Source organism: Phoenix dactylifera, chromosome 11 (assembly GCF_051530095.1).
Source record: "Phoenix dactylifera cultivar Ajwa chromosome 11, Ajwa_hap1_PhDact_Kaust_v1.1, whole genome shotgun sequence".
Lineage (NCBI taxonomy): Eukaryota > Viridiplantae > Streptophyta > Magnoliopsida > Arecales > Arecaceae > Phoenix > Phoenix dactylifera.
The window spans coordinates 2,851,893-2,871,955 of record NC_143200.1 but is presented as its reverse complement, the minus strand read 5'-3'; the positions used below and the strand labels follow the sequence as shown (position 1 = coordinate 2,871,955).

The 20,063-nt window shown below is 39.5% G+C and overlaps 1 protein-coding gene across 4 annotated transcripts in view; it reads right to left on the bottom strand.

Moving 5' to 3' along the window:
* The window catches only part of LOC103715187 (uncharacterized), a 39,610-nt gene extending 19,821 nt beyond the window's left edge, over positions 1–19,789 (bottom strand). Inside the window, exons 1-7 of one of the 4 annotated variants that reach the window (XM_088706398.1) lie at positions 19,563–19,763; positions 17,955–18,132; positions 17,436–17,577; positions 15,476–15,518; positions 15,130–15,281; positions 10,150–10,233; positions 9,982–10,044 (exon numbers count right to left, since the gene is read on the bottom strand). In XM_088706398.1, the coding sequence (XP_088562524.1) occupies positions 9,982–10,044; positions 10,150–10,233; positions 15,130–15,281; positions 15,476–15,518; positions 17,436–17,498 (405 nt within the window). In that variant the 5' untranslated portion in view covers positions 17,499–17,577; positions 17,955–18,132; positions 19,563–19,763. Of the gene's footprint in view, positions 1–9,981; positions 10,045–10,149; positions 10,234–15,129; positions 15,282–15,475; positions 15,519–17,435; positions 17,578–17,954; positions 18,133–19,562 lie in introns of all 4 variants that reach the window. The other 3 variants (XM_088706399.1, XM_008802734.5, XM_008802735.5) reach the window with 3 other exon arrangements.
* Between the last annotated feature and the right edge of the window lie 274 nt (positions 19,790–20,063).

The following is a 20,063-nucleotide window of genomic DNA, read 5'->3' as shown; positions in this document are numbered from 1 at the left end:
AAGGAAAACCCCTTCATTAAACCAAGACTTCTTGGGTACAAAGGAAGGCACCAGGCTCTCCAATAATGATGTTGAAGTTTGCCGTTGGCACCAACAGCTGCTGCCTACCTCTGAATTGATCTTTCTCCATTACTTCTGCTTGCAAGCTTCTGTCAGTAGATATATGGGTGGTGGATCTCTTATTAATTATCATAGATCTTGGTTATGGGCACTTCAGATCTTGAGATGGCTTGCTGTATTAGCCAAAATCTATAGTCAGTTATTAGGTTTGTCTGGCCTTTCTTCTTCCTTCCAATACCTGATTCCATTTTCCTAATGTTCTGTTGGAAGCAGTTAGCATCTGAATACATAAACATACCATTTGTCCTTTTTTTTGCAAATTTTATGATTCTATTGTGTAGACTTATTCTGTTTCCATTGTGTTATTTAGTTCTCAAATGCAAAGTTTATAATTCATGAAACTACCAGATAATTTCAATGGCTATCTAATTGGATTAAAAGCTGTTTAAGCAGTCCTCATAAAGATGTTAAATAGGTATCCAGCTTATTCGACCTCACTCTTTTAAGATATATGAAAGGCAAGGCCCTCATCATGGATCTTGGTTAAGGGCAGATGTCTTGCTTTATTAGCCAAACTATATAATTTCTCAGTGAGTTCTATCAGGCCATTCTCCTTTCTTCCAGTACTTGCTTTTTCTTCTATTTCTTGGGAAAATTATCTCACATGACCCACGTTGCGCTGTAAGCTGCAGGTTTTGATGGACAGATCTCATTGTCTGAAAACATAAGCAGACAAAACCATTTGATCATTGTGCAAATCTTAAGATTTTTAGTTTAGACCTATTTATGTTTAGGATAATTTATTCCCAAATAATGCAAGGCCTTTTAGTTTGTGAAATTACCAAAAACTACATTGGAAGTTTGATTGGATTAAAAGCTCTGTTATGATTATTAAATAGCATCCAGCTGATGTAATATCACTCTTTCGTGAACAGATGTTTGTAAGGACTTGTTTGGAAACACATGGAGTTGCAAGGAGGCTGGGGGAGTTTGCACACCATTCTGCAAAAATTACAAAGATAGCCTAAACAAAATTCAAATTCAGTAATCAATTGAGATTTTCCATCAAACTTTCATAATCTTGTGTATTTGTTATTGGCACATCAGAACACTACAAATTAGACACAAAAATCAAGTATATGGTAACAGGGTCTGAATTTCTCTTGCAATCTGCCGTAATACAGTACCTCCAATGCTTGAGACTCAAGACTGTACATCGCACCAACACTCGCTAAATTTTATTCACTAAACTTTGAATGAAAGGACTTCCAGATTTCCTACAATACTGTTGGCAACACATTCTTCAAAGATGAATATGGTGTGGCTGCAGCAACTGAGGATTTGAACATTGGGAACGTCAAAGCCCTAAAACAAAAAAACAAAAAAGTCTCTTGTCTTTGGAACCTTGACATATCTGTAGAAGTCATGTTTCATTAGCATTCACAGCAGCAACTTAGAGATTTTTTTTTTGGCAGCTTGGTTGCTTTTGTTTATTCTTAACAAGAACTAGATTGGAAATGTCATTTGTTGGAACATTTGCTACTACCATCCTAAGATGCTGGGATCAATTTAGTTTTCATTGAACACTCACTAAACATATTTTAGTGATCGTCTATCTCAAATTCTCAAGACGTTATCAGCTGTTTTAATGTTTCTTTAAGAAAAATTTTGCTGAGGTCTTTGTTTTTTACATGCACAACATATGCACAGCATAATTGAGAAGGGTAGATAAATCATAAACTGAATTTGAAAAATCCAGACCAAGCAACATTGACCAGACAGAACAAAACACCAATAACATGAAAATTGCACTACAGTGGAACCATCCAAGAGAAGACTGCAAAGCACCAAATAACGGAAATTTTTATTGCCTAACAAAAGGAAGATAAATGTCAAACAAAATAACTAATAGTGAACACTGATCACCTAGTATATGAAAAGGCAATTTTCATATGGAAACATTAAGAGGCCTGTCTTCAAAATGATATTTTAGAGATAGGCAGTTGATATAGTGAGGTGCTCTTCATAGAAGAGAGAAACGGCCTTCCCATTGCAGGATTGTTTCTTTGAGTTAAAACATGATGAAACAAAGTCCATACTTAATTTGACTTGTTTCTTTGGTATCAACATGGTGCTACAAGGTTCATATTTAATCTGATCAACTTATTAAATCAAGAATGCTGTAGTTTTCATATTTTGGTTTTTCACACATGCCTTATATTACAGGGTTTCTTGATCTGGACCTTGAGATTTACAAAATTTTCATGCATAATACAGAATATAATTAATTTGCATCCCCATTTTCCATCCAAAAGGTCTAATCAACAAACTATGATGACCCACCTTAAAGGCAACTAAAAATATATCCATATCATTATCCAATGTATAGACCAGAACACTAAAACCAAAACTAGAACTTCTCAGTTTGGCTCTGAACTGATTCAAAGTGGGGGCCATTTTGGAGTTTCAGAAAAACTAGTTTATAGACCAAATATAGTACACAGTCAATTTCAGGAAGCATCTTTGCAAGATCAAATTTGAACTTGAAATGTTTGAGAAACATTTCGAAGCATGAATATTGGCTACAAACAAATTTGGGAGGCCAATAAGGTATGCCTTAGTTATTGTAATACAAAGAGTCGCCAAAATCTCTAGCCAATAACCCAGTTTGTTCCTGGACCAATAAAGATTGTTGTCTTCCCATGACTCTATTAGTACATGAGTGTTCATTTACTCGTTCATGGTTTTAAATTATGGAGATCCTATAGTGGTTTTAATGATGATTAGCTTTTCTGTGGGGTTGCAACCATATCATGATGATTAATAATTTGCTTGAGTCCTAAAACCTATTTGAATGGCAAGTGAGCCAAAGCACAGGTTGAATGGGGGAGGGACATGATACCCAAGCAAACTATGACTATCATCTCCACTAGGCTTTGAGAAGCGCGGGAAGGGCATGGCAAGGTTCCACATTCGTGGTTACAGTGGCAAAGGGTGCTCAACGATGATAATGGGAGACTCAACCCCTTGCTTCGGACAACGTCAAGTGGTTTGGGGCAAGGTTCAACAAGGCTATTATTTTCAAAGTGGCCGAGCTTACTCGATTAAGGCGAAGCTAAATGGAACCTCAACCATGTGTTCCAATTGCAACTTGCTGTGGGGGATATAGTTGGCTTTCGATTTGTTTCAAAGCATGAATGATGAGGGTATGAGCATTGGGACCTTGATTGCTCGCCAGCAGTATGCTTGCAAAGGCCTAGTGACCAAACTTTGTCCCAACGACCGACATTATCTCCACAACTATCAAAGCAACAGCACTTAACATTGCTTTGGCTGCTAATGTTCCCTTTAGGATAGATCTATGCATAGAGTTGATGTCAAAAGAGCCTACCATGCTGATGAATTTCACCCGAGTGGTGGTGCGGCTAGACATCACTAGTCTGATTGTGCCTAGCATCCAGGTGGACACATTGAAGATGGGAGTATGGCGATAGTTTGTATATGAGAGCGTGGGGGTTGTGCTTCGGTTGTGGTTGCCTCAGGCACGACCATAAAGAGGGCACCTTCCCATAGTGCCAACTAAAAAAGGTTGTTGCCCATGACAACAAGGTCTACTGTCAGCAGCAGCCTCCTCAGCGAGGTCTATGGCTACTTCGGCCTCCCCAGCGAAGACACTCTATGGGTCATGGTTGGTGGCCCATCGCATCCCTGACCATAAGGGAAGGTGGTGCAAATGGGTGCTTTCAAGTTGAAGGCCAAATCAACTTCACAAAATTCAGGATCCAGTCACTCGATGACTCGTGCAGCAGAACCACCTACTCGGGGCAATATCGTGCCATCCTATACTAGGAATTGTTCGAAGGTGGGTGTATGGGTGGCAATACTCGAAAAAAGTTGCTCAACACTGCACCAATAGAGCTAGCCCCATAGCCATGCAAAAATCAATGATTGATGCCTCAAGGTCACGTTTCCCGAGTCTCCCTTCTAAGGACTGGTCTAGGGTTCCGCCCATGAACATGGGTCCTTTCATCGCGGGGTCCACGAAGAAGGTAAGAGCAAATGGAAGAAAAAGTGGCATCGAGAGGCTCTTCTTCAAGTTTTGACCCACCTATCATAGCTGATTCCCAAATCAAAGGGGCAGGCCCATCTCATGCCACATCAATAGATGGCAAGGGTAAGGAGAAGGCTAATGTTGACTAGGTCGCACCAATGCCAACAACTGGTCTCTTTCGTTTTGGGTCCGAGCAACCATGTAGACAGAACTCCAATAATTGAGGGGAACAACCAGTGCTTATCGATAGGTCTTCTGGCCCTCTGCTAATGAAGCAAATGGCAATGTCTGCCACCCGCTCCCATGTCACGAGGCTAAAGTCGATCAGGACCCTAGTGGTCTGCTGCTAGACACTACTATTGCGCAACCGACTACCACTAGCTCTAGCCTTGCGGATGCCCAGCAAGCAGCACATAATGCACCGAAGGCTTCCCTCGCCAGTTGTCATGCTTCTAGTTTGTCTACAACATCTCAACCAAATGTGGTAGCATAAAGTGGTTGGCATGGAGTCATCGGTGGTTTAGGTGACAGTCATTCATCGACTACATGCAACCTCTTTGGTAAACTATGACATCCCAAGGTGGGTCGCCTCTCAAGATCTTTTTTTAAATGTCCTCTCTGCCCACCCCCATTCACTAGGTCCATCATCAAAGTTGCACCACCAACATTATATGCGTCTGGGGCATACATAGGTGTCCTCTGTCAATACGTTTATGAAGTCCATGTTTTGTACATCTAGGGTGCTTTATTTTTCTGCTGGGTGTTTGCTTTCCACATCACCTTGGAGTGCTCCTTTTGTGTTGCATGCGGGTGTATCGTTGTGTCCTAGGTCAAGTACGTGTTTTGAGTTGCAGTTGGTTGCCGCTTGCTTGCTTGAACCATCTACTATCCTAAATAAACAAAACTGGGCTCGTGTTTCTTTTACCAAAAATAATTTGCTTGAAGCACCATCAATTATAACCCTATATTAGAAAATTTTAGGAAGTTGACAAATGAACTTGAGTAGTTTGTGATAAAAGTCAAACCATGTCAGATTAGTTTGGACTAATAATGCAAAATAAAATATGACAAAGTTACCGAGGTCTAATAATCTTAGGTAAGGTCAACTGAATCAACCAAGGACCCAAGTACCAGTCAACGTTGATCCTTCCTGATCATATAGAACCAACTAATGAAGGACCAAAATTTGTGACATTCCTTAGTACCCAATTTTGGGCAAACCAAGTTAAAACAAGGGGTGTACCACTCTATATCAACCAGTACCTAGCTATGCAGACCAGCCAGCATGTGCTAGTATTGGTAGGTATCAGGTGGTACCTAGTCAGAAAGTCTTCCATGCTTTTTTGTTTTCTTCCCAATTCACATACTTCCAATTCATTTCGAGGAGCAGAACAAGAGTGAGGGACTTTCGCTTTCTAGTGGATTCAATGAAGTTTTGGTCCGATTGACACCTAGAAATACAATTACCTAAGGTAAGAAACTCTCTACACTCCCCTTTTTTCTTTTGAATTTTCCAATATAAAAAAAGATCAAATAACACCAACCAATCCAGAGAGGGAAAAAGTGAAATTTTGTCCGTTCAGGTTTATTTTCAGATATTTTGTAGTTTGGGCATCAACCTACATCTCTGCATATTTGTTTATTTAATGTGTTTCCTGTTTTTAAATTGATTTTTTGTAAAATAATTACTTAAGATAAAAATAAGTTATTTCTAGAAAAAAATGGTGATATTTTTGCACTATGGATGTGCACATACTACCATAATATTGTTCCCATGTTGGGATGAGCTGAAAATACTGCTATACATGTTTGCATGTTTTCTTGTTCACCTAACAATTAAATTATAAATAAGTCATTGAAGCTTACATGTAAATATTTGCAGTTTTCACTTTTCAATAGAACCCTATGGCTCCCAATGCTTTAGTTTTCACTTAAAAAATGCATATTGTTCAAACTAATCAATTTTTCCTTCTTTAGTTTATGAGAACAAGTTTATTGCATATTTTGGCCCTAAACTAACCCTACCTAATAAAATTTGTAAAACACAAGGGTGACAAAAAAAAAGCAAGAAAAATAAATGAAGCCTCTTGCTCTGCCAGCACCAATTACCATCTTAGAATGGAATGTACAGAACCATAAAGGACCAACACCTGAGTAATACTGACATCAGTACCAATATTTCAACCTTGGCATCGACCATGCAGGTCAAACTTTGAGTTGGCTCTTATTATTACATGTTGACTATGATTCTAGTTATGTATGCAACTGATCCACTTGCAACCGTAAGATCACACCAGTTCTAATCTTTTAGTGTTCAGGTGATTTTCTCAGATAATGCATATGATATCATCCATTATATAGCTTTCAAATTGAGCTACCACACTAGAACTCATGTGGACCAACGTGGAATCAATGAAGTGAAATTTGCTTCATTTCCTCGATCAACGGAGGATCAACAGAATATCGCAGACCATCTCAAGCTAACTCCTAGCCTGATCAGCACTGGGATTCGGACTATGCAGCATTAATCAATCTCTTACAATAGCATCTTGTAGCTTGGCAACCCAATGCAACCTGCTGGAGGGTCATAAGTTGATAGATAGACCAGATCCCAAACTAAATACAACTCCCAATTTGAGTCAAGTAACTGATTCTATTAGATACTAAGCAAAGTCACAAATACGTTTGATCAAAAAACAGATGGCAGTTTGATAAACTGTTGATCCAATTCAATAGTAACCAAGTCAGGCCCAATTAATATAAAATATAAATATTATTTATAACATAACATAAATCTACAGCTGATTTGCCCCTTGACCACCAACATATCCTCCCTCCCGGAACCCTATTTCATCCCAGATCCCCTTCACCTCCACTCTGCACCCACCACCTGAAACCTAACAGCTTCCACCACCACAAGTAATGCCACTGCTCACGGGTAAAAGGTACCAAGTTCCAACAAGGAAAATTCCCCAACTTTATTCCGCCACCCTAACTTCTCATATCCTCCATCACTACCCTCCCCAATCCTTCCCATCAATATTTCCACACACTCCCCCCACTCTCATTCCCACCAATTCCTCCACCACTCTTTTATACCCTTCCTAATCCTACCTCTACACTCCACCCTCCCTGACTACACTCCTCCACCCTCTTTTATACCCCCTCCACCCCAGCCATACCTCAACCCTAATGCCTTCAGCAACAACCCCATGATATGCCTTCTCCACCATCAACATGCCTCTTCCACCCTTCTCAAATAAAACTAGCACAGCTTACCCAGTCTCGGACTGAAGGTCATTGAATCAAAGATTCAATTGCCAGCAATCCTCGATTTGGCGCGTATGTTCAATGATGCATAAATGGACACACTAGACAATAGGGATGTTTCCTCAGTAAAGGATCAGATGAAAATTACTATCAAACTAACCCAAATTAGGTCATCCTGTAGGCTTGTCCAAACAAGAAAGGCTAAATAGGAACCAGCATCCAATTGAATCCATGACACACTGCAACCAGCTTAACACAACACATAATTCACCCTGTGCACAAATCTAACTAAAATTTAGTAATACTATCACAAACTAAAATAATGAAAAATAAAATTCCTTCTAAATCCCAATCTGATACCTTTTTTTGTCTCATTTCACTCCCCAAGAAATCTTAGTCTAGGCTAGAGAAAGTAAGTGGGGGAAGGAAGGTAACAACTCATTCATACACATGCCCAACCATCTTAAACAGCTTGTTTATATTTGACACTGATTGGAAATATTTTGCATTAATCTTTTCTTTTTCCTTGACTTTTCTACTGAGAATTGAAGACCAGATCCACGGTAGAGCACAACAATGATTAAAAACATAATTCTAAATCACAGCAAAGGTCCCCCCCCTATTATTCAACATCACGAATGTTGAGACAATGTCAACATTCAAATAGAGTTTTATATTATTATTTTTTAATGGCAAATTACTTGAATATCGTACATAATAAACAGCAATTTGAAGAAATATCTAAGATGGAAAATGATTTTAGATGTCTATGAAATAATTAAAATCATGTTCATTTACACATATCTCTAGACATGTATAAAGCAATTAAAATCAGACTCTGGTTAAAAAAATAAAAAATATTGTTATCTTAATGTGCTAGTAGATAGATAGTTGATAATCCAACACTATATAAAAGCCTCAATTTTTCAAGATTTTTTACACTTCCAGTCCAATAATATAACTATCTTTCAAATATCTTAATATTAAATTACCCTTATCTGAAATTTATAGCATTTACACCAAATGCATTTTTGATAACTTATCTTAAAAATTAAAAAAAAAATACCTTTCCATCTCCAAGCCCCATTGCTCCTCACATATTCCAGTCTGCTACTGCCATGAGTTCCACATCCCAATATCTCCAAAATCTTACATACTATGGACTAGTCCAAATCATGGTATGTCGTACTGTACCAAATCGGACAATACTGGATGTACTGTACCATACCGATTCGGTACCAATACTAGTGGCGTACCGAAGTAACGCCAAAAAAACTCCGTACCGTACCAATATTATGCAGTGTGGCAACGGTACGGGGTCCGGTACCGCTAAAGCGAACCTTGCTCCAAATCGACCGCCATTCTTCCTTATCCAAGATCCCAATTTCACAGCTATCTCGCCCCTTTCTTCTATGGTGCTATAGAACATAGGCATGTATAAAATTTTAAAAATTTTATGTAATTTTATTTATTTTTTCAAGCACATAAATTATTTTTATTTCAATAAATAACAATTTTTTGGCTAGGTTTAGGTTTCCATGCAAATTTAAACCAAATAACCAATATATCACACATGACGCCTCTAAATTTTCTTAAGTGTGTTTTGGTTTCAACAGCTTGACGTACATCAAGCACCAGATATGAGATTCCACAAAAAAATGTTGCTCAAAATTTCTGAGTGGCACAGGGAATGATAGTAAGAAAAGGAATTGGAAGCATACTTCCAAAATAAGATCAGCACTATAATTTCACAGACCATGAAAGTAAGCAGCAAACAACCATCATATGACTTCGAAGCAATGAATGTGTGAATACAAGCAATAAAAGCAATATCCATTATCTTAAGGGCTTGATGGTAGCCATCTTTATCATCATGAGTCACTTGACCTTCCAGCTTAGTCTTGACGTACATCAAGCACCAGATATGAGATTCCACAAAAAAATGTTGCTCAAAATTTCTGAGTGGCACAGGGAATGATAGTAAGAAAAGGAATTGGAAGCATACTTCCAAAATAAGATCAGCACTATAATTTCACAGACCATGAAAGTAAGCAGCAAACAACCATCATATGACTTCGAAGCAATGAATGTGTGAATACAAGCAATAAAAGCAATATCCATTATCTTAAGGGCTTGATGGTAGCCATCTTTATCATCATGAGTCACTTGACCTTCCAGCTTACTATGACTGATCATGATAATTGCATGAATAAGAGAAAAAAAGAAGTTAATCTTTTACATGGACTTATATCATAAGTTTGTGTTCTCAGTTTTGAAATCAATAAAAGCCTCAAAACACTTTGGTCATTAAATAGTCCAATAATCATCTTACACGCGTTATGGCACCAAGTAGATCACCAACTCACAAATAATTGGTTGCTACTTAAATTGACAGTGATAGAAAATAAAGAAACGTATATCTAGCCATAATACAAGACAAAAGATGATTTCATTTGTCACAGAATATCTGAACAAGTTGTCAATTTTTCTACCTAAATTGATAACAAAGATTAAATAATAACATAACATGATGTTTTTTGGGGGGTGGGGTGTATAAAAATATGTCCAAGAAATTAGGAAGGAATATTACAGTAAATTACCTCATAAACAAATGTGTTTACAGACTCATTATCTGGCACAGCATCACGTCCCTTACATGGTATCTAAAACAGTAGGAGGAGATCAAATTGTATAAGACCTGACAGATACGTAGACAACAAAAACAACAACAATAAAAATAAAAATAATAAAAAGACAAAGTTTCTTACCTTAACATGCTTTATACCTTGCTTTGTCCACTCTGATGGTGAATAATAGCGAGTAGTATTTGTCAAATCGATCACCAACCCAAGCTGAACAAAGAACCAGAAATGAAGTTAAATAGAAGTATCATAGATTTTAAAAAAAAAAACAGAGAGAGAGAGAGAGCATTAGGTATCAATCAGGATGGCATCATAATAATATTCAACCATAAATTGCAACTCATAATGCTGCCACATATTCAGAAGTATTGAATTGTGTTCCAAAGATTGTCAAGGATAGCTTAATGGATGGTGCTTAAAAATGAATGGACATTTACCAAATTTAGTCAAAAAAGATCCATCCTAGTTGGAAATTTAAGTTCTCCGGTATAAAAAACATGTTTTCCTATAGCGTCTTGTGAACTTCAATGCTTTGAGTAGTTCCACCTTTTAATTTTTACGTGTAATTCTAAAACCGAAACATTTTTTGAAACCGATCCGGGACTGGTAGCAGTTTCAACTTTTGAGCCTAACTTGGGGACAAATTCATTGCATATGTGAGCTATGCATGCCTGAGGTTATGTTGTTTCTTCCTTTTTCCTTTTTCTTTCGCAAGGGGGAGCATTTTTCAGGAAGCATTTTCCTGAATGTCAGGATACATCCAAGCTAACTAGATTTTATACCTTAATCTTCTATCTATTCTAAAATCCATTGTTGTAATTAAATAAAAACTGGATGCTGAGGCATGCACTGCATGTGGATGGCCATGACTTTTTTTTTTGTTTATCCTTTAAAATTTAGATTGTTCAACAGGCTGAGAAAAAGAGAGAGAGGGTTGAGATTTGACTACTTCCAAACTGGTGCAAGGATTTGGGAGATTTAAGTAGCAGGTTTAAGAATACATAGTGAGCTTCCGTGTTGGCAACTGAAGAAAGAGATAAGTTAAAATATCAGGCTTCCGCATTGGGACTCTAAGAAAGAAATTGGTTCAGAGATGAACTAGCACTAGGACTCTAAGAAATGGATTAAAAATCTACAATAAAAGAGAGTGCATTCTCTTTCTCGCATGCTTATCACATGAAGAAACCATGGAGCGTGCAGCAAACATATACATGGATATCAAGACAAAAAAGATGAATAAGCCAGCTCAAGCATAATAAGGGATGACAGATTGCCTAACCTAATGTAGACATAGACAAGATCCACAAGATAAATCCTACACAAAAAAACTAATATCAAATGTTGATTTAAAATTTAAAAATATTAGAAGAATCTAAAGGGTCCTAATACAATGTGTTTTTTATTAAATACTTCAAGAAAATGAAGTCATCTCTTTAGTGTTGCTAGCACCCTAATTTTAAAAAGTTTAGGGTGTACAAAGGAAAAAAATACATTAATACCTACCAATAAAAGCAATACTTGAGACTTGCGACCAAGCTAGGTCCAACCTAGTATAGCTTGACCCAGCCCAATATTATCTTGCCCGAGAAAACTTTGCCCCCTGCTTCTCCAGGGGCCCACCAATGCAATTGAAATCACCAGCCACCATAGTGCGGATGCCCTACTAAATCGTGCAAAATACCTCACTCCACAATTCGCGCCACACCCTGTACTCCATACTAGCATACACAGCAGAAAAGCACCAAGGGTCACCATTGCTTTCAGTAATCACCATGATTGCTTGCTGATTGCATCTATTGAATATGTCGAAATTGCCAAAGCCCAACCTCCACAACACCATAATGCCCCCAGATAAGCCCTAGCATTCAATAGCAAAGAAGCCCCAAGGAGGGAATCGACACCTAGCCCGCTATAGACTCCTTTCTGACAATCTTATCTCTAGTAGAACACAAACATCCGGTCCATTTAGATGCACTAACCTCCAAAAGGTGGTAGGAAAGGAGGGCTTCCCAGCCCCGATGCAATTCTAGATTAGCAACTTCATCTTAATGGAGCTGAACCGTCCCCTGGACGAGCACCCTCGGTCCCCTCACTGGCTTCTACCGGGCCCACACCACCCACAGCATCTCCCACGGCCAGCCCACGGTTACCCAAGTCATATGGCTCCCCCACTAAGGCTGCCTTGATTTTCCAAACAACACGCCCATAATCGACATCCTCCGCCTGACCCTCCCAATCCAGTAGCCCCGACCTCCTCGCCATCCACCGTCGGCCTCATTGGCTGATGTGGACAGTAGCTGGTGGCACCTCCCGGCCAGTCCAATCCAGACCTTTCAGCCCCTACAACCTGCTCCACCTCCAAATCAACCACCATTGGGGGCGGGGGGCGGCCCCGCCATGGCCACCGTTGCCGAGGGCGACGAGATATGCCAGTGTGGTTCAGTGCGATCCCTCGAGGAAGAGGGCGATGGCTCGAGCTTTTGGGGGCTTGCCTCAGGCTAGGCCTGCGACGGGCCGGCTACCCCAGGATTTGCAATCCTTCGATCCACAAGCCTCCGTTCCATAGGTGGGCTTCTGGCCCGCTTAAGTTGGCTCGTGCCAAAGGCAGCCTCCGACATCGGTACGTCCACACACCCGAGCCCACTAGCCTGGCCCACCGCGCCCTTACCTTTGGCCTAGCCCACCGCGCCCTCCGCAACTCAGTCCTTGACTCCAGTTCAGAGCCGAGTTGACTCGCTCCCCCACCATTCTGAGCCAAGTCCGGGACGAGATACACCTCCGATGACCGCCGACGAGCCACTTACGTCGGCTTCTGCCAGCCATCAAAATCCAGTGACAAGCCTGGAGAACTCAGCCTGTTTTGTGGCAAACTCGGCCCAGACTGGGACGAGCCCAAACTATGGTAGGCTCCAGGGTTGACTCGGTCGTCTTCCTCAACTGAGCCCCACTCCTGGTGCCTCTAGGTTGTCGAATCTTGGCCATCACAAGCCACGGCCCAAACACAGGACCCCTCGTCGGTTCCGGCCCCTCCTCCATCAAAGTTGTCGTCTCTGGGTCGATCTCCACCACCATGGGAGCCGGGGACACCCTACCTCACCCATGGTCCTCCACTAATGGCATTGGCAAGGGGAACCGGCACTCCTCATCCTTATGGCCGATTCTCTGCCGAACCGGTAGTAAAACGACAGCACATTTTCATCGACAAAGCTCTGCCAAAACACCTTAGTTCGCCCCTGGCTTAGGATCCCAAGTTTGAGAGGGTCTAGGGCAATGATCTCCCGTTTCACCCGAGCATAACCCAGCTTCTGCAGCTGATCAGTGAAATCATCTAGAGCCAGTGGCTGGCCCACCGCCGCTGCGATTTCCAAGATCGACACCCTCTCCCAGTACTCCAGCGGCAGGCAAAGAAGCCGGACCCAAACCACTGCCGTCTTCACCCTATCCACTCCAGGAATGAAGTCTGAAAAACCCACAGTTCCATCGCCAGCAGTTGTTCGGCCACCCGCCACAAACCGCCGACCAGGGCCGCATCCCGATCGCCCCCGCTTCTAAATCAGAAGACATAGTGGTCCCCCGCCAACCAAAACATCTCCACATCATAATCGAGCTTTCCTCGAGTTTTGAGGTCCCGGGAGACCCATTCGGCGAGGACTCTTCGAACCCAAACTTCAGGTTATGACTGTCGTCTTCTCCCAAGCCTGTCGCAACGCTTCCATGTGGTCCTCCGACAACTCCAAAACATCAATAAAGTACCGCTAGCGCTTCTCAAGCTCCTCTAAAATCCGGCGGCTCGTCCAACCAGGTTGCCAGGGGATCCCCTACACCATGAGGACCCCTTCGTCGGCCTCGCCTTGTGATCACCCATCGTTCAATGCCCACCTTCTATTTGATGAAATCACCCAAACACCCCATGAAGATTAAAGCACCCTCACACTACGATCGCTCGAAGAGCGAACTCGTCTGGGTCAATTGCAATAATTGCAGAAAATATGGAAGAGAACTAATTTAGGATGGGCATGTGGATTAAACATCTAAGCCTTAGCGGGAGAGGAGCTCAAATTGCTGGAGGGTCAAGAAAATAAAGAAGTGGGCATGGATATAGAATTTGAAAAAGGATCTCAAAAAGTCTGCTGCAAAATTAAAAATCATATAAATCTTAAATTAAAAGAATAATGACATCCATAATCAACATAGTTGGGATCCGTGTTCTTTGCTAGTAATAATATATATGCATCATATCTAAATATTATGAATGGGTGATGTCGATAATCCAACACTTCCCATCAAAATATTTGCAATCATCAACCAAAGATCTAGTGTCCCCATCATAACCTAATTAGGATTAGGGTTGTCAGTTAATATTATAACTATGCTTGATGTCTCGATCTTATGCATCAGTGATTCAAAGATCTCAAACCCTTCCCATCTAATAGTCCAAAGCCAAACTTCCTTCACCTTCAACCAAAGTTCTAGTGTCTCAAAAATCCCCACCCATCCACACTCACATGCCTTATACAGACATATACTTGTATGATCCCTCCCTTATTAAATTAACACATATAGCTCTAGCCAACTCCAAAGTACCTAAACTGTAATCAATAATTAAAATCAAATCTTGTCTAGATCTAGTCCAAGCCAATGTAACCCAAATGCTCCAACATTCAACTTTCAGTTCACAAGAAACACAACCTCATGCAACCCTAATTCATGGTAGACTACTCTACAGATAAGATTTAGACCAGGATCTAATTTGGCAATAACCTACTCATTCTTAATCCGATCCAACCCAACTTATTTCTCAAATCATACAAAGTAAGCTACTCTCTGAAAAACATCTATCAAGATGAACACAGACATAGAGATTTACAAGATAATTAACAAGATGAGCAAATAGGTTGTGTTCTGAGATGACAGATCAAAACAATATTTTAAATTGTCAATTCATATCATGATCTTGTGTGGAAAGTCAAAATGCGTAGGCTCAACAAATCCAAGTACAAATTGAGGATGCAAAAACAATTTATAAACGTCCTGGTTGCCAAAAATTGTCGGGATAAACATAGAAGTTATATAGACAGCATTTTTTCACTTATATGGTATACTTACTTCCCGCCCCCCTCTTCTTTGCTTATTAATCACTTGTCTTGAAGAATATCTTTTGCCAGGCACCACAGACTCGTTATATGTCTCATCTAGAGGAACTTTAGAAGGAATAATATAACCAATGCACTGACCATATGCAGGGCAATCCAACCAACCTGTAATATCAACATGAATGAAATCTTGTCAAACAGCATGCACTAACAGGTTCTGCACAAAGGTGCATATGAGTAATGTAGTAACTTTCTAATCAATAAGGAAGCATTGGATGATATAAACTAAAAGAAAGGGGCCTCCAGGTGCAAGAGGCCCCTAGCATTGCAGGGTTTGGGAAGGATATATGCAGCCTTACCCCCGAGTGTCAAGAGGTTGTTCCCAAGATAGGATGATATAAACTAGGAATGTAAAAAAAAAAAAATAGAGTGAATAAGCGTCAAGACTCAAATGAAACAACGAAAAGAAAGAAAGCATCCAATTAACAAAATCTAGAAAGGAACAATATGCGGTTAAAAAAAAAAGTAGAAAAAGTGGAAGCTAGGAGGAAGAGAAACATCTTAATAAAAACCATCAGATAAAACAAACAAATCAAGTTTCATAAATTTATTGCCCAAAACAAATGCAAACATTCTATAACCTATGAGTTCCAAAAGCTTTTTGCAATCAATAGTAAGCCCGTGGCAAGCAATGCCAAAAAATTTTCAACATTCAATACTGCAGGAGAGAGTCATCTCATGGTAATATTGTTTTTTGATGTTTCATTACACAAGTTTGCTCAACAGAAGTTCAGCTACATACAGAAGTGGTATTTTAGATTTAAAAAGAAGACTTCAAAAAAATTCATATCTGAAGCATGTACCCACAATATTTCAGGTTAGAATTTTAGTTTTTAAGCATGTTTTAGGACAACCTTGGGCCAAAATATTTAAATGATTAGTTCAGTTTCAGACTTGTTCAAGTGGAAATAGGATCAAACTGAAAAGTCAATTTTTAATGTTGAAAACAAAATAAAATCAGAAAAAAAAAGGAAAAATAAGTAAAAAAATTTAACGTGGAAAACAAATGGTTTGAGATAGCTCAAGTGAACTTCAGTGATTGGACAAGCCTGTCATGCAAGCTACCATCCAGCTACCATTCAATCATCCTTCGATTCATCTATCTTCTATAATATTCAAATTTTGTACTATTTTCAAAAAAATAATATTTCAGAACACCCCAACATAAATATGCTGAACAACTGTATGAGTACACATGCAATTAATATAGCCTAAAAATCTTTTCTAAACTTGAGACAGGTTGTTTTTCATTATACAGTCTAATATTTCTTCACTTGCACCCATGTGCTGTTGATTTTAAAAAATGTAAAGAATACTTGTTATGCATGCATACAAAATCTATATCCATTGGCAATGATAGAACATATGAAAGCATATCCATGTGTATATATGAATACATATCTATATGTATTAGATTTGCATCCATGTATATAATACATGAAGCATATCCGTATGCATATATGAAAATATTGCCCGCATATACACATCCAGAAGTATGTGTATATACAATGATCCAAGAGGCAACCTCCTACGCATTTACAGGTTTCAATCAACCAGGTTTGAGCTTTTGGTTTTTTTTAGGCACTTAATTCTGTGTTTTCCTTAAGAGTAAAAAATCTGCAATAAGTCTCAACGTTTTGAAGAACTTAGCTAGTTGGGTTGTTTAGTATATAGTTAAAGTGTCTCAGTGTGCATCAGTTCTTTGTATCATGTTTATTAACATAATTTCGCATCAGATTTATGAATCATTGGTTCTACAATCCACATCTAAGTTACACACAATGTTTGAGCTGACGGCTAGATTGAAATTTCTTAAGGCACTTTTTAGATTACTCCATGGTTATAGTCTTTGCAAAGACATACGATTCATTTACGCACAATTGGAATCAAATTTTGTCTTCCTGGAAAACACTATTGGATTTGATATTGGAATCAAATTTTGTTCCCCTTGAACCAATTCATTAATTTTGCTCGGAGTACAACTTGCCTAAATGTGATTTTCTAACCCTAACTTCTAGAAAGGAACAGAACTTGTCTTTTACACCATCACCAATTCACCACAAAGAATATGAATATGCATAATAAACATTCTTCTTCATTCCATTGATTGTATTTGTATCAAATAAATGAACAGCAGCTATAATAATTACGAGTACCATTTCCTAAGAATTCCTTCAAGGTCAAGACGATAGCAAAAAGAAAAGCAAGCAATATTAGTGTAGATCCAACCTTAAGAAATTAGAAGGATGGAATGCATACCTTGAGGGACTTCCTTAACTCTTCCGTAGGATCTACCACTTCTATTTTGAGACATGAAATCATTTCTCATTGGTTGTGAGAACCGCTTTGCGCCTTCGTCTTGGTTTTCTCTTTTCAACCTACGCTTCCTTTCTTCTCGTTCCTATTAAGACAAAGCAGAAAGAAATGCGTACATTCACACATATAACTAGGTAAGTATTATAAGAAGTCTACCACTAATGCAACTAAAAACCAACATGACTAAAAAGCATCATAAGACAAATTACAAATGACAAGAAAAGTAAAATGAGATGAACATAGGAACGATGAGGCAACAATTGTTCACCATATTCTAAAGAGTTAAAATATACCCACGAATACAAGAGTTGATAAAACACATGAGGATATATGCTTGACGATAAAGACATTAAGGACTGTATCAGAAATAAGCCCTTTCTCTAAAAGGGCCGCCGACTTAATAACGTGTTATAGATGATGTAAACATGCGGCCAGTTATCGTGCATAACGAGCATTACATACCCTGCGCATGGTTGTAACAGCAGACTCTGCATGCTCTTCATGTATGATTTCACCCTCAACCTGTTCTTCATAAGGCGCGTCATCCTCTTCAGGTAAAGGAGACGCATTCAAGTCCATGGAGAGGATCATTCAACATCCACCAGCGCATAAACCTAGTGGTTCCTTGGTGAATTCACAGCTGAAGATAAAGAATACATTTCAACTAAAAACTTTAAAACAAATTATACCAACTAAGAATTAACAAAAAGAAATACTGAATACAAGTCTAATGGTACAATCATTAATATTTAGAAGTGTACAAATAAAAAAACAACAGCATAAAACCAGCAAGGTAATGACAGGTATTTATGCAAAAGAAGTAATTACAAATCCATATTACAACAAAAATCCATCATCAAAACTCTCAACAAGGATCATCTGCAGTGGAATATCAAAGTATAAAAGGTTGTCATTAAAAAAAAAGAAAAAAACTAACTTCATCAGTTCTAAATATAAAACAAGAGATTAGTTGGCGAAGGCACCAGACCACAAAAGTTCTAGTGATTAGGATAATTGTCAAATTCATAGTACATCGATTTAAGAGATGAAAAGGCTGATCGCTGAGTTAAATGATCAAGCATGCACTACCTTGTATTATTGTCGCACTCTCTTTGATTTCCCCCTCTCACAAACATTTTTCAGATGGTGCACTTCTTATTACAAACTTAAAAAAAAAGGTTATCCTCACAATGTGCTAATGAGGCAATGGAAACTTTCGAAAAGTACGATGCAGTTTGCATGAAATCGGAGAATCAAAGATCTCATAATTTATCTAGCACGATCATTATGTAATTCTAAACCCCACAGTGAGATATTAACTCAAGCTGTCATTAGTTTCCTAATTATATAGGATCAGAAATTTGGATAATCCCTAACATAGAACAATATGTTAATAAATTGGAGTAGCCAATAAAGGTGTTGCAAGTGAAGACTGTAAGTAACTGGAGAATTAAAGATGAAGAAAGTTACTCTCAGATCAAATAGGTTAAGTTGGTCGTGACAATGCAAAGACTTCTCCATGAATACAGTAGACAGAAGAAGGTAGTCCCAAAAAAATCTGAAAAGTTCAGGACTTTTTCAAGAACTGGAAGAAGAACTGCGAATTACTGTTGAAATTTCAACACAGCAAGCTGATTCCCTCTAGAGGTCCCATACGAATGTGCAACATACTCCAATGACATACTTACCTATTATCCAAAGAAGCACCAGAGATCAAGGTCCCAGAAAAATCCAAGACACCAGAAGAATTGCACAAGATCGTCTTAATTCCCACTTCCATCACACGTTACCAAAAAGAAGAGTTAAGAATTGTTTTTAAATTTTCGCCAATTCCCTCTAAAGATTCAAGAGGAGCACATGGATAGCAGTTCGCGTGCACGTTTCGAGAAAAGATCAAGGCGCGAAAAGGAAAACAAATACGGAAAAGGCAGCAGCGGAAGAAGGCAGCAGCACCCGCCACCGCAACGGCCGCCTGCTGTTACCTACTATCCGCTGCAAACGATCGAAAGGGGGAAGCAAAGAAGAGGAATAGGGGGAGAAGATGATAAAAATAGAATTAGCGAGACCTACCGGCCACCGCGTGCTGCGGCCGGCGGCTGTGTCTGCCGTCGAGTGTTACCGCCCTCCGGTTCGCCCCTTTTTCTCGTGTTCTCGGCCTCTTCTTTCCTCTGCTTCGCTCTCTTCTTCTTGCTTTACCTCGCTCTCAAGAATTGGGGTCTAGGGCACACGGACAGATCAAGCCGGGCTGGGGACACGGGTGAGGAAGGCATCATAAAAACCAGCGCCCGACCCGCCTTATATAGGGTCCTGCGCCGGGTCCACCTTTTATACCTACCCCCGTGCCCGACGCGCCTGAAGCGGGCCTGACGTCCGGTCCACGGCCCGGGCAGCACGGCGATGGAAATATAAAAATATAACTTTGGAAGATCGAGTCCCTTGGATCTACGAAAGATCCACTGTAATTGAAATTGAAATGTATGTTCTCCAATTCTTATGGTACTAAACATTATTACCTTCTTCGACATCTCTGTGCCTAGGTGCGGAGCCGAGGGCTGCCTGGCAGGCCTTCGA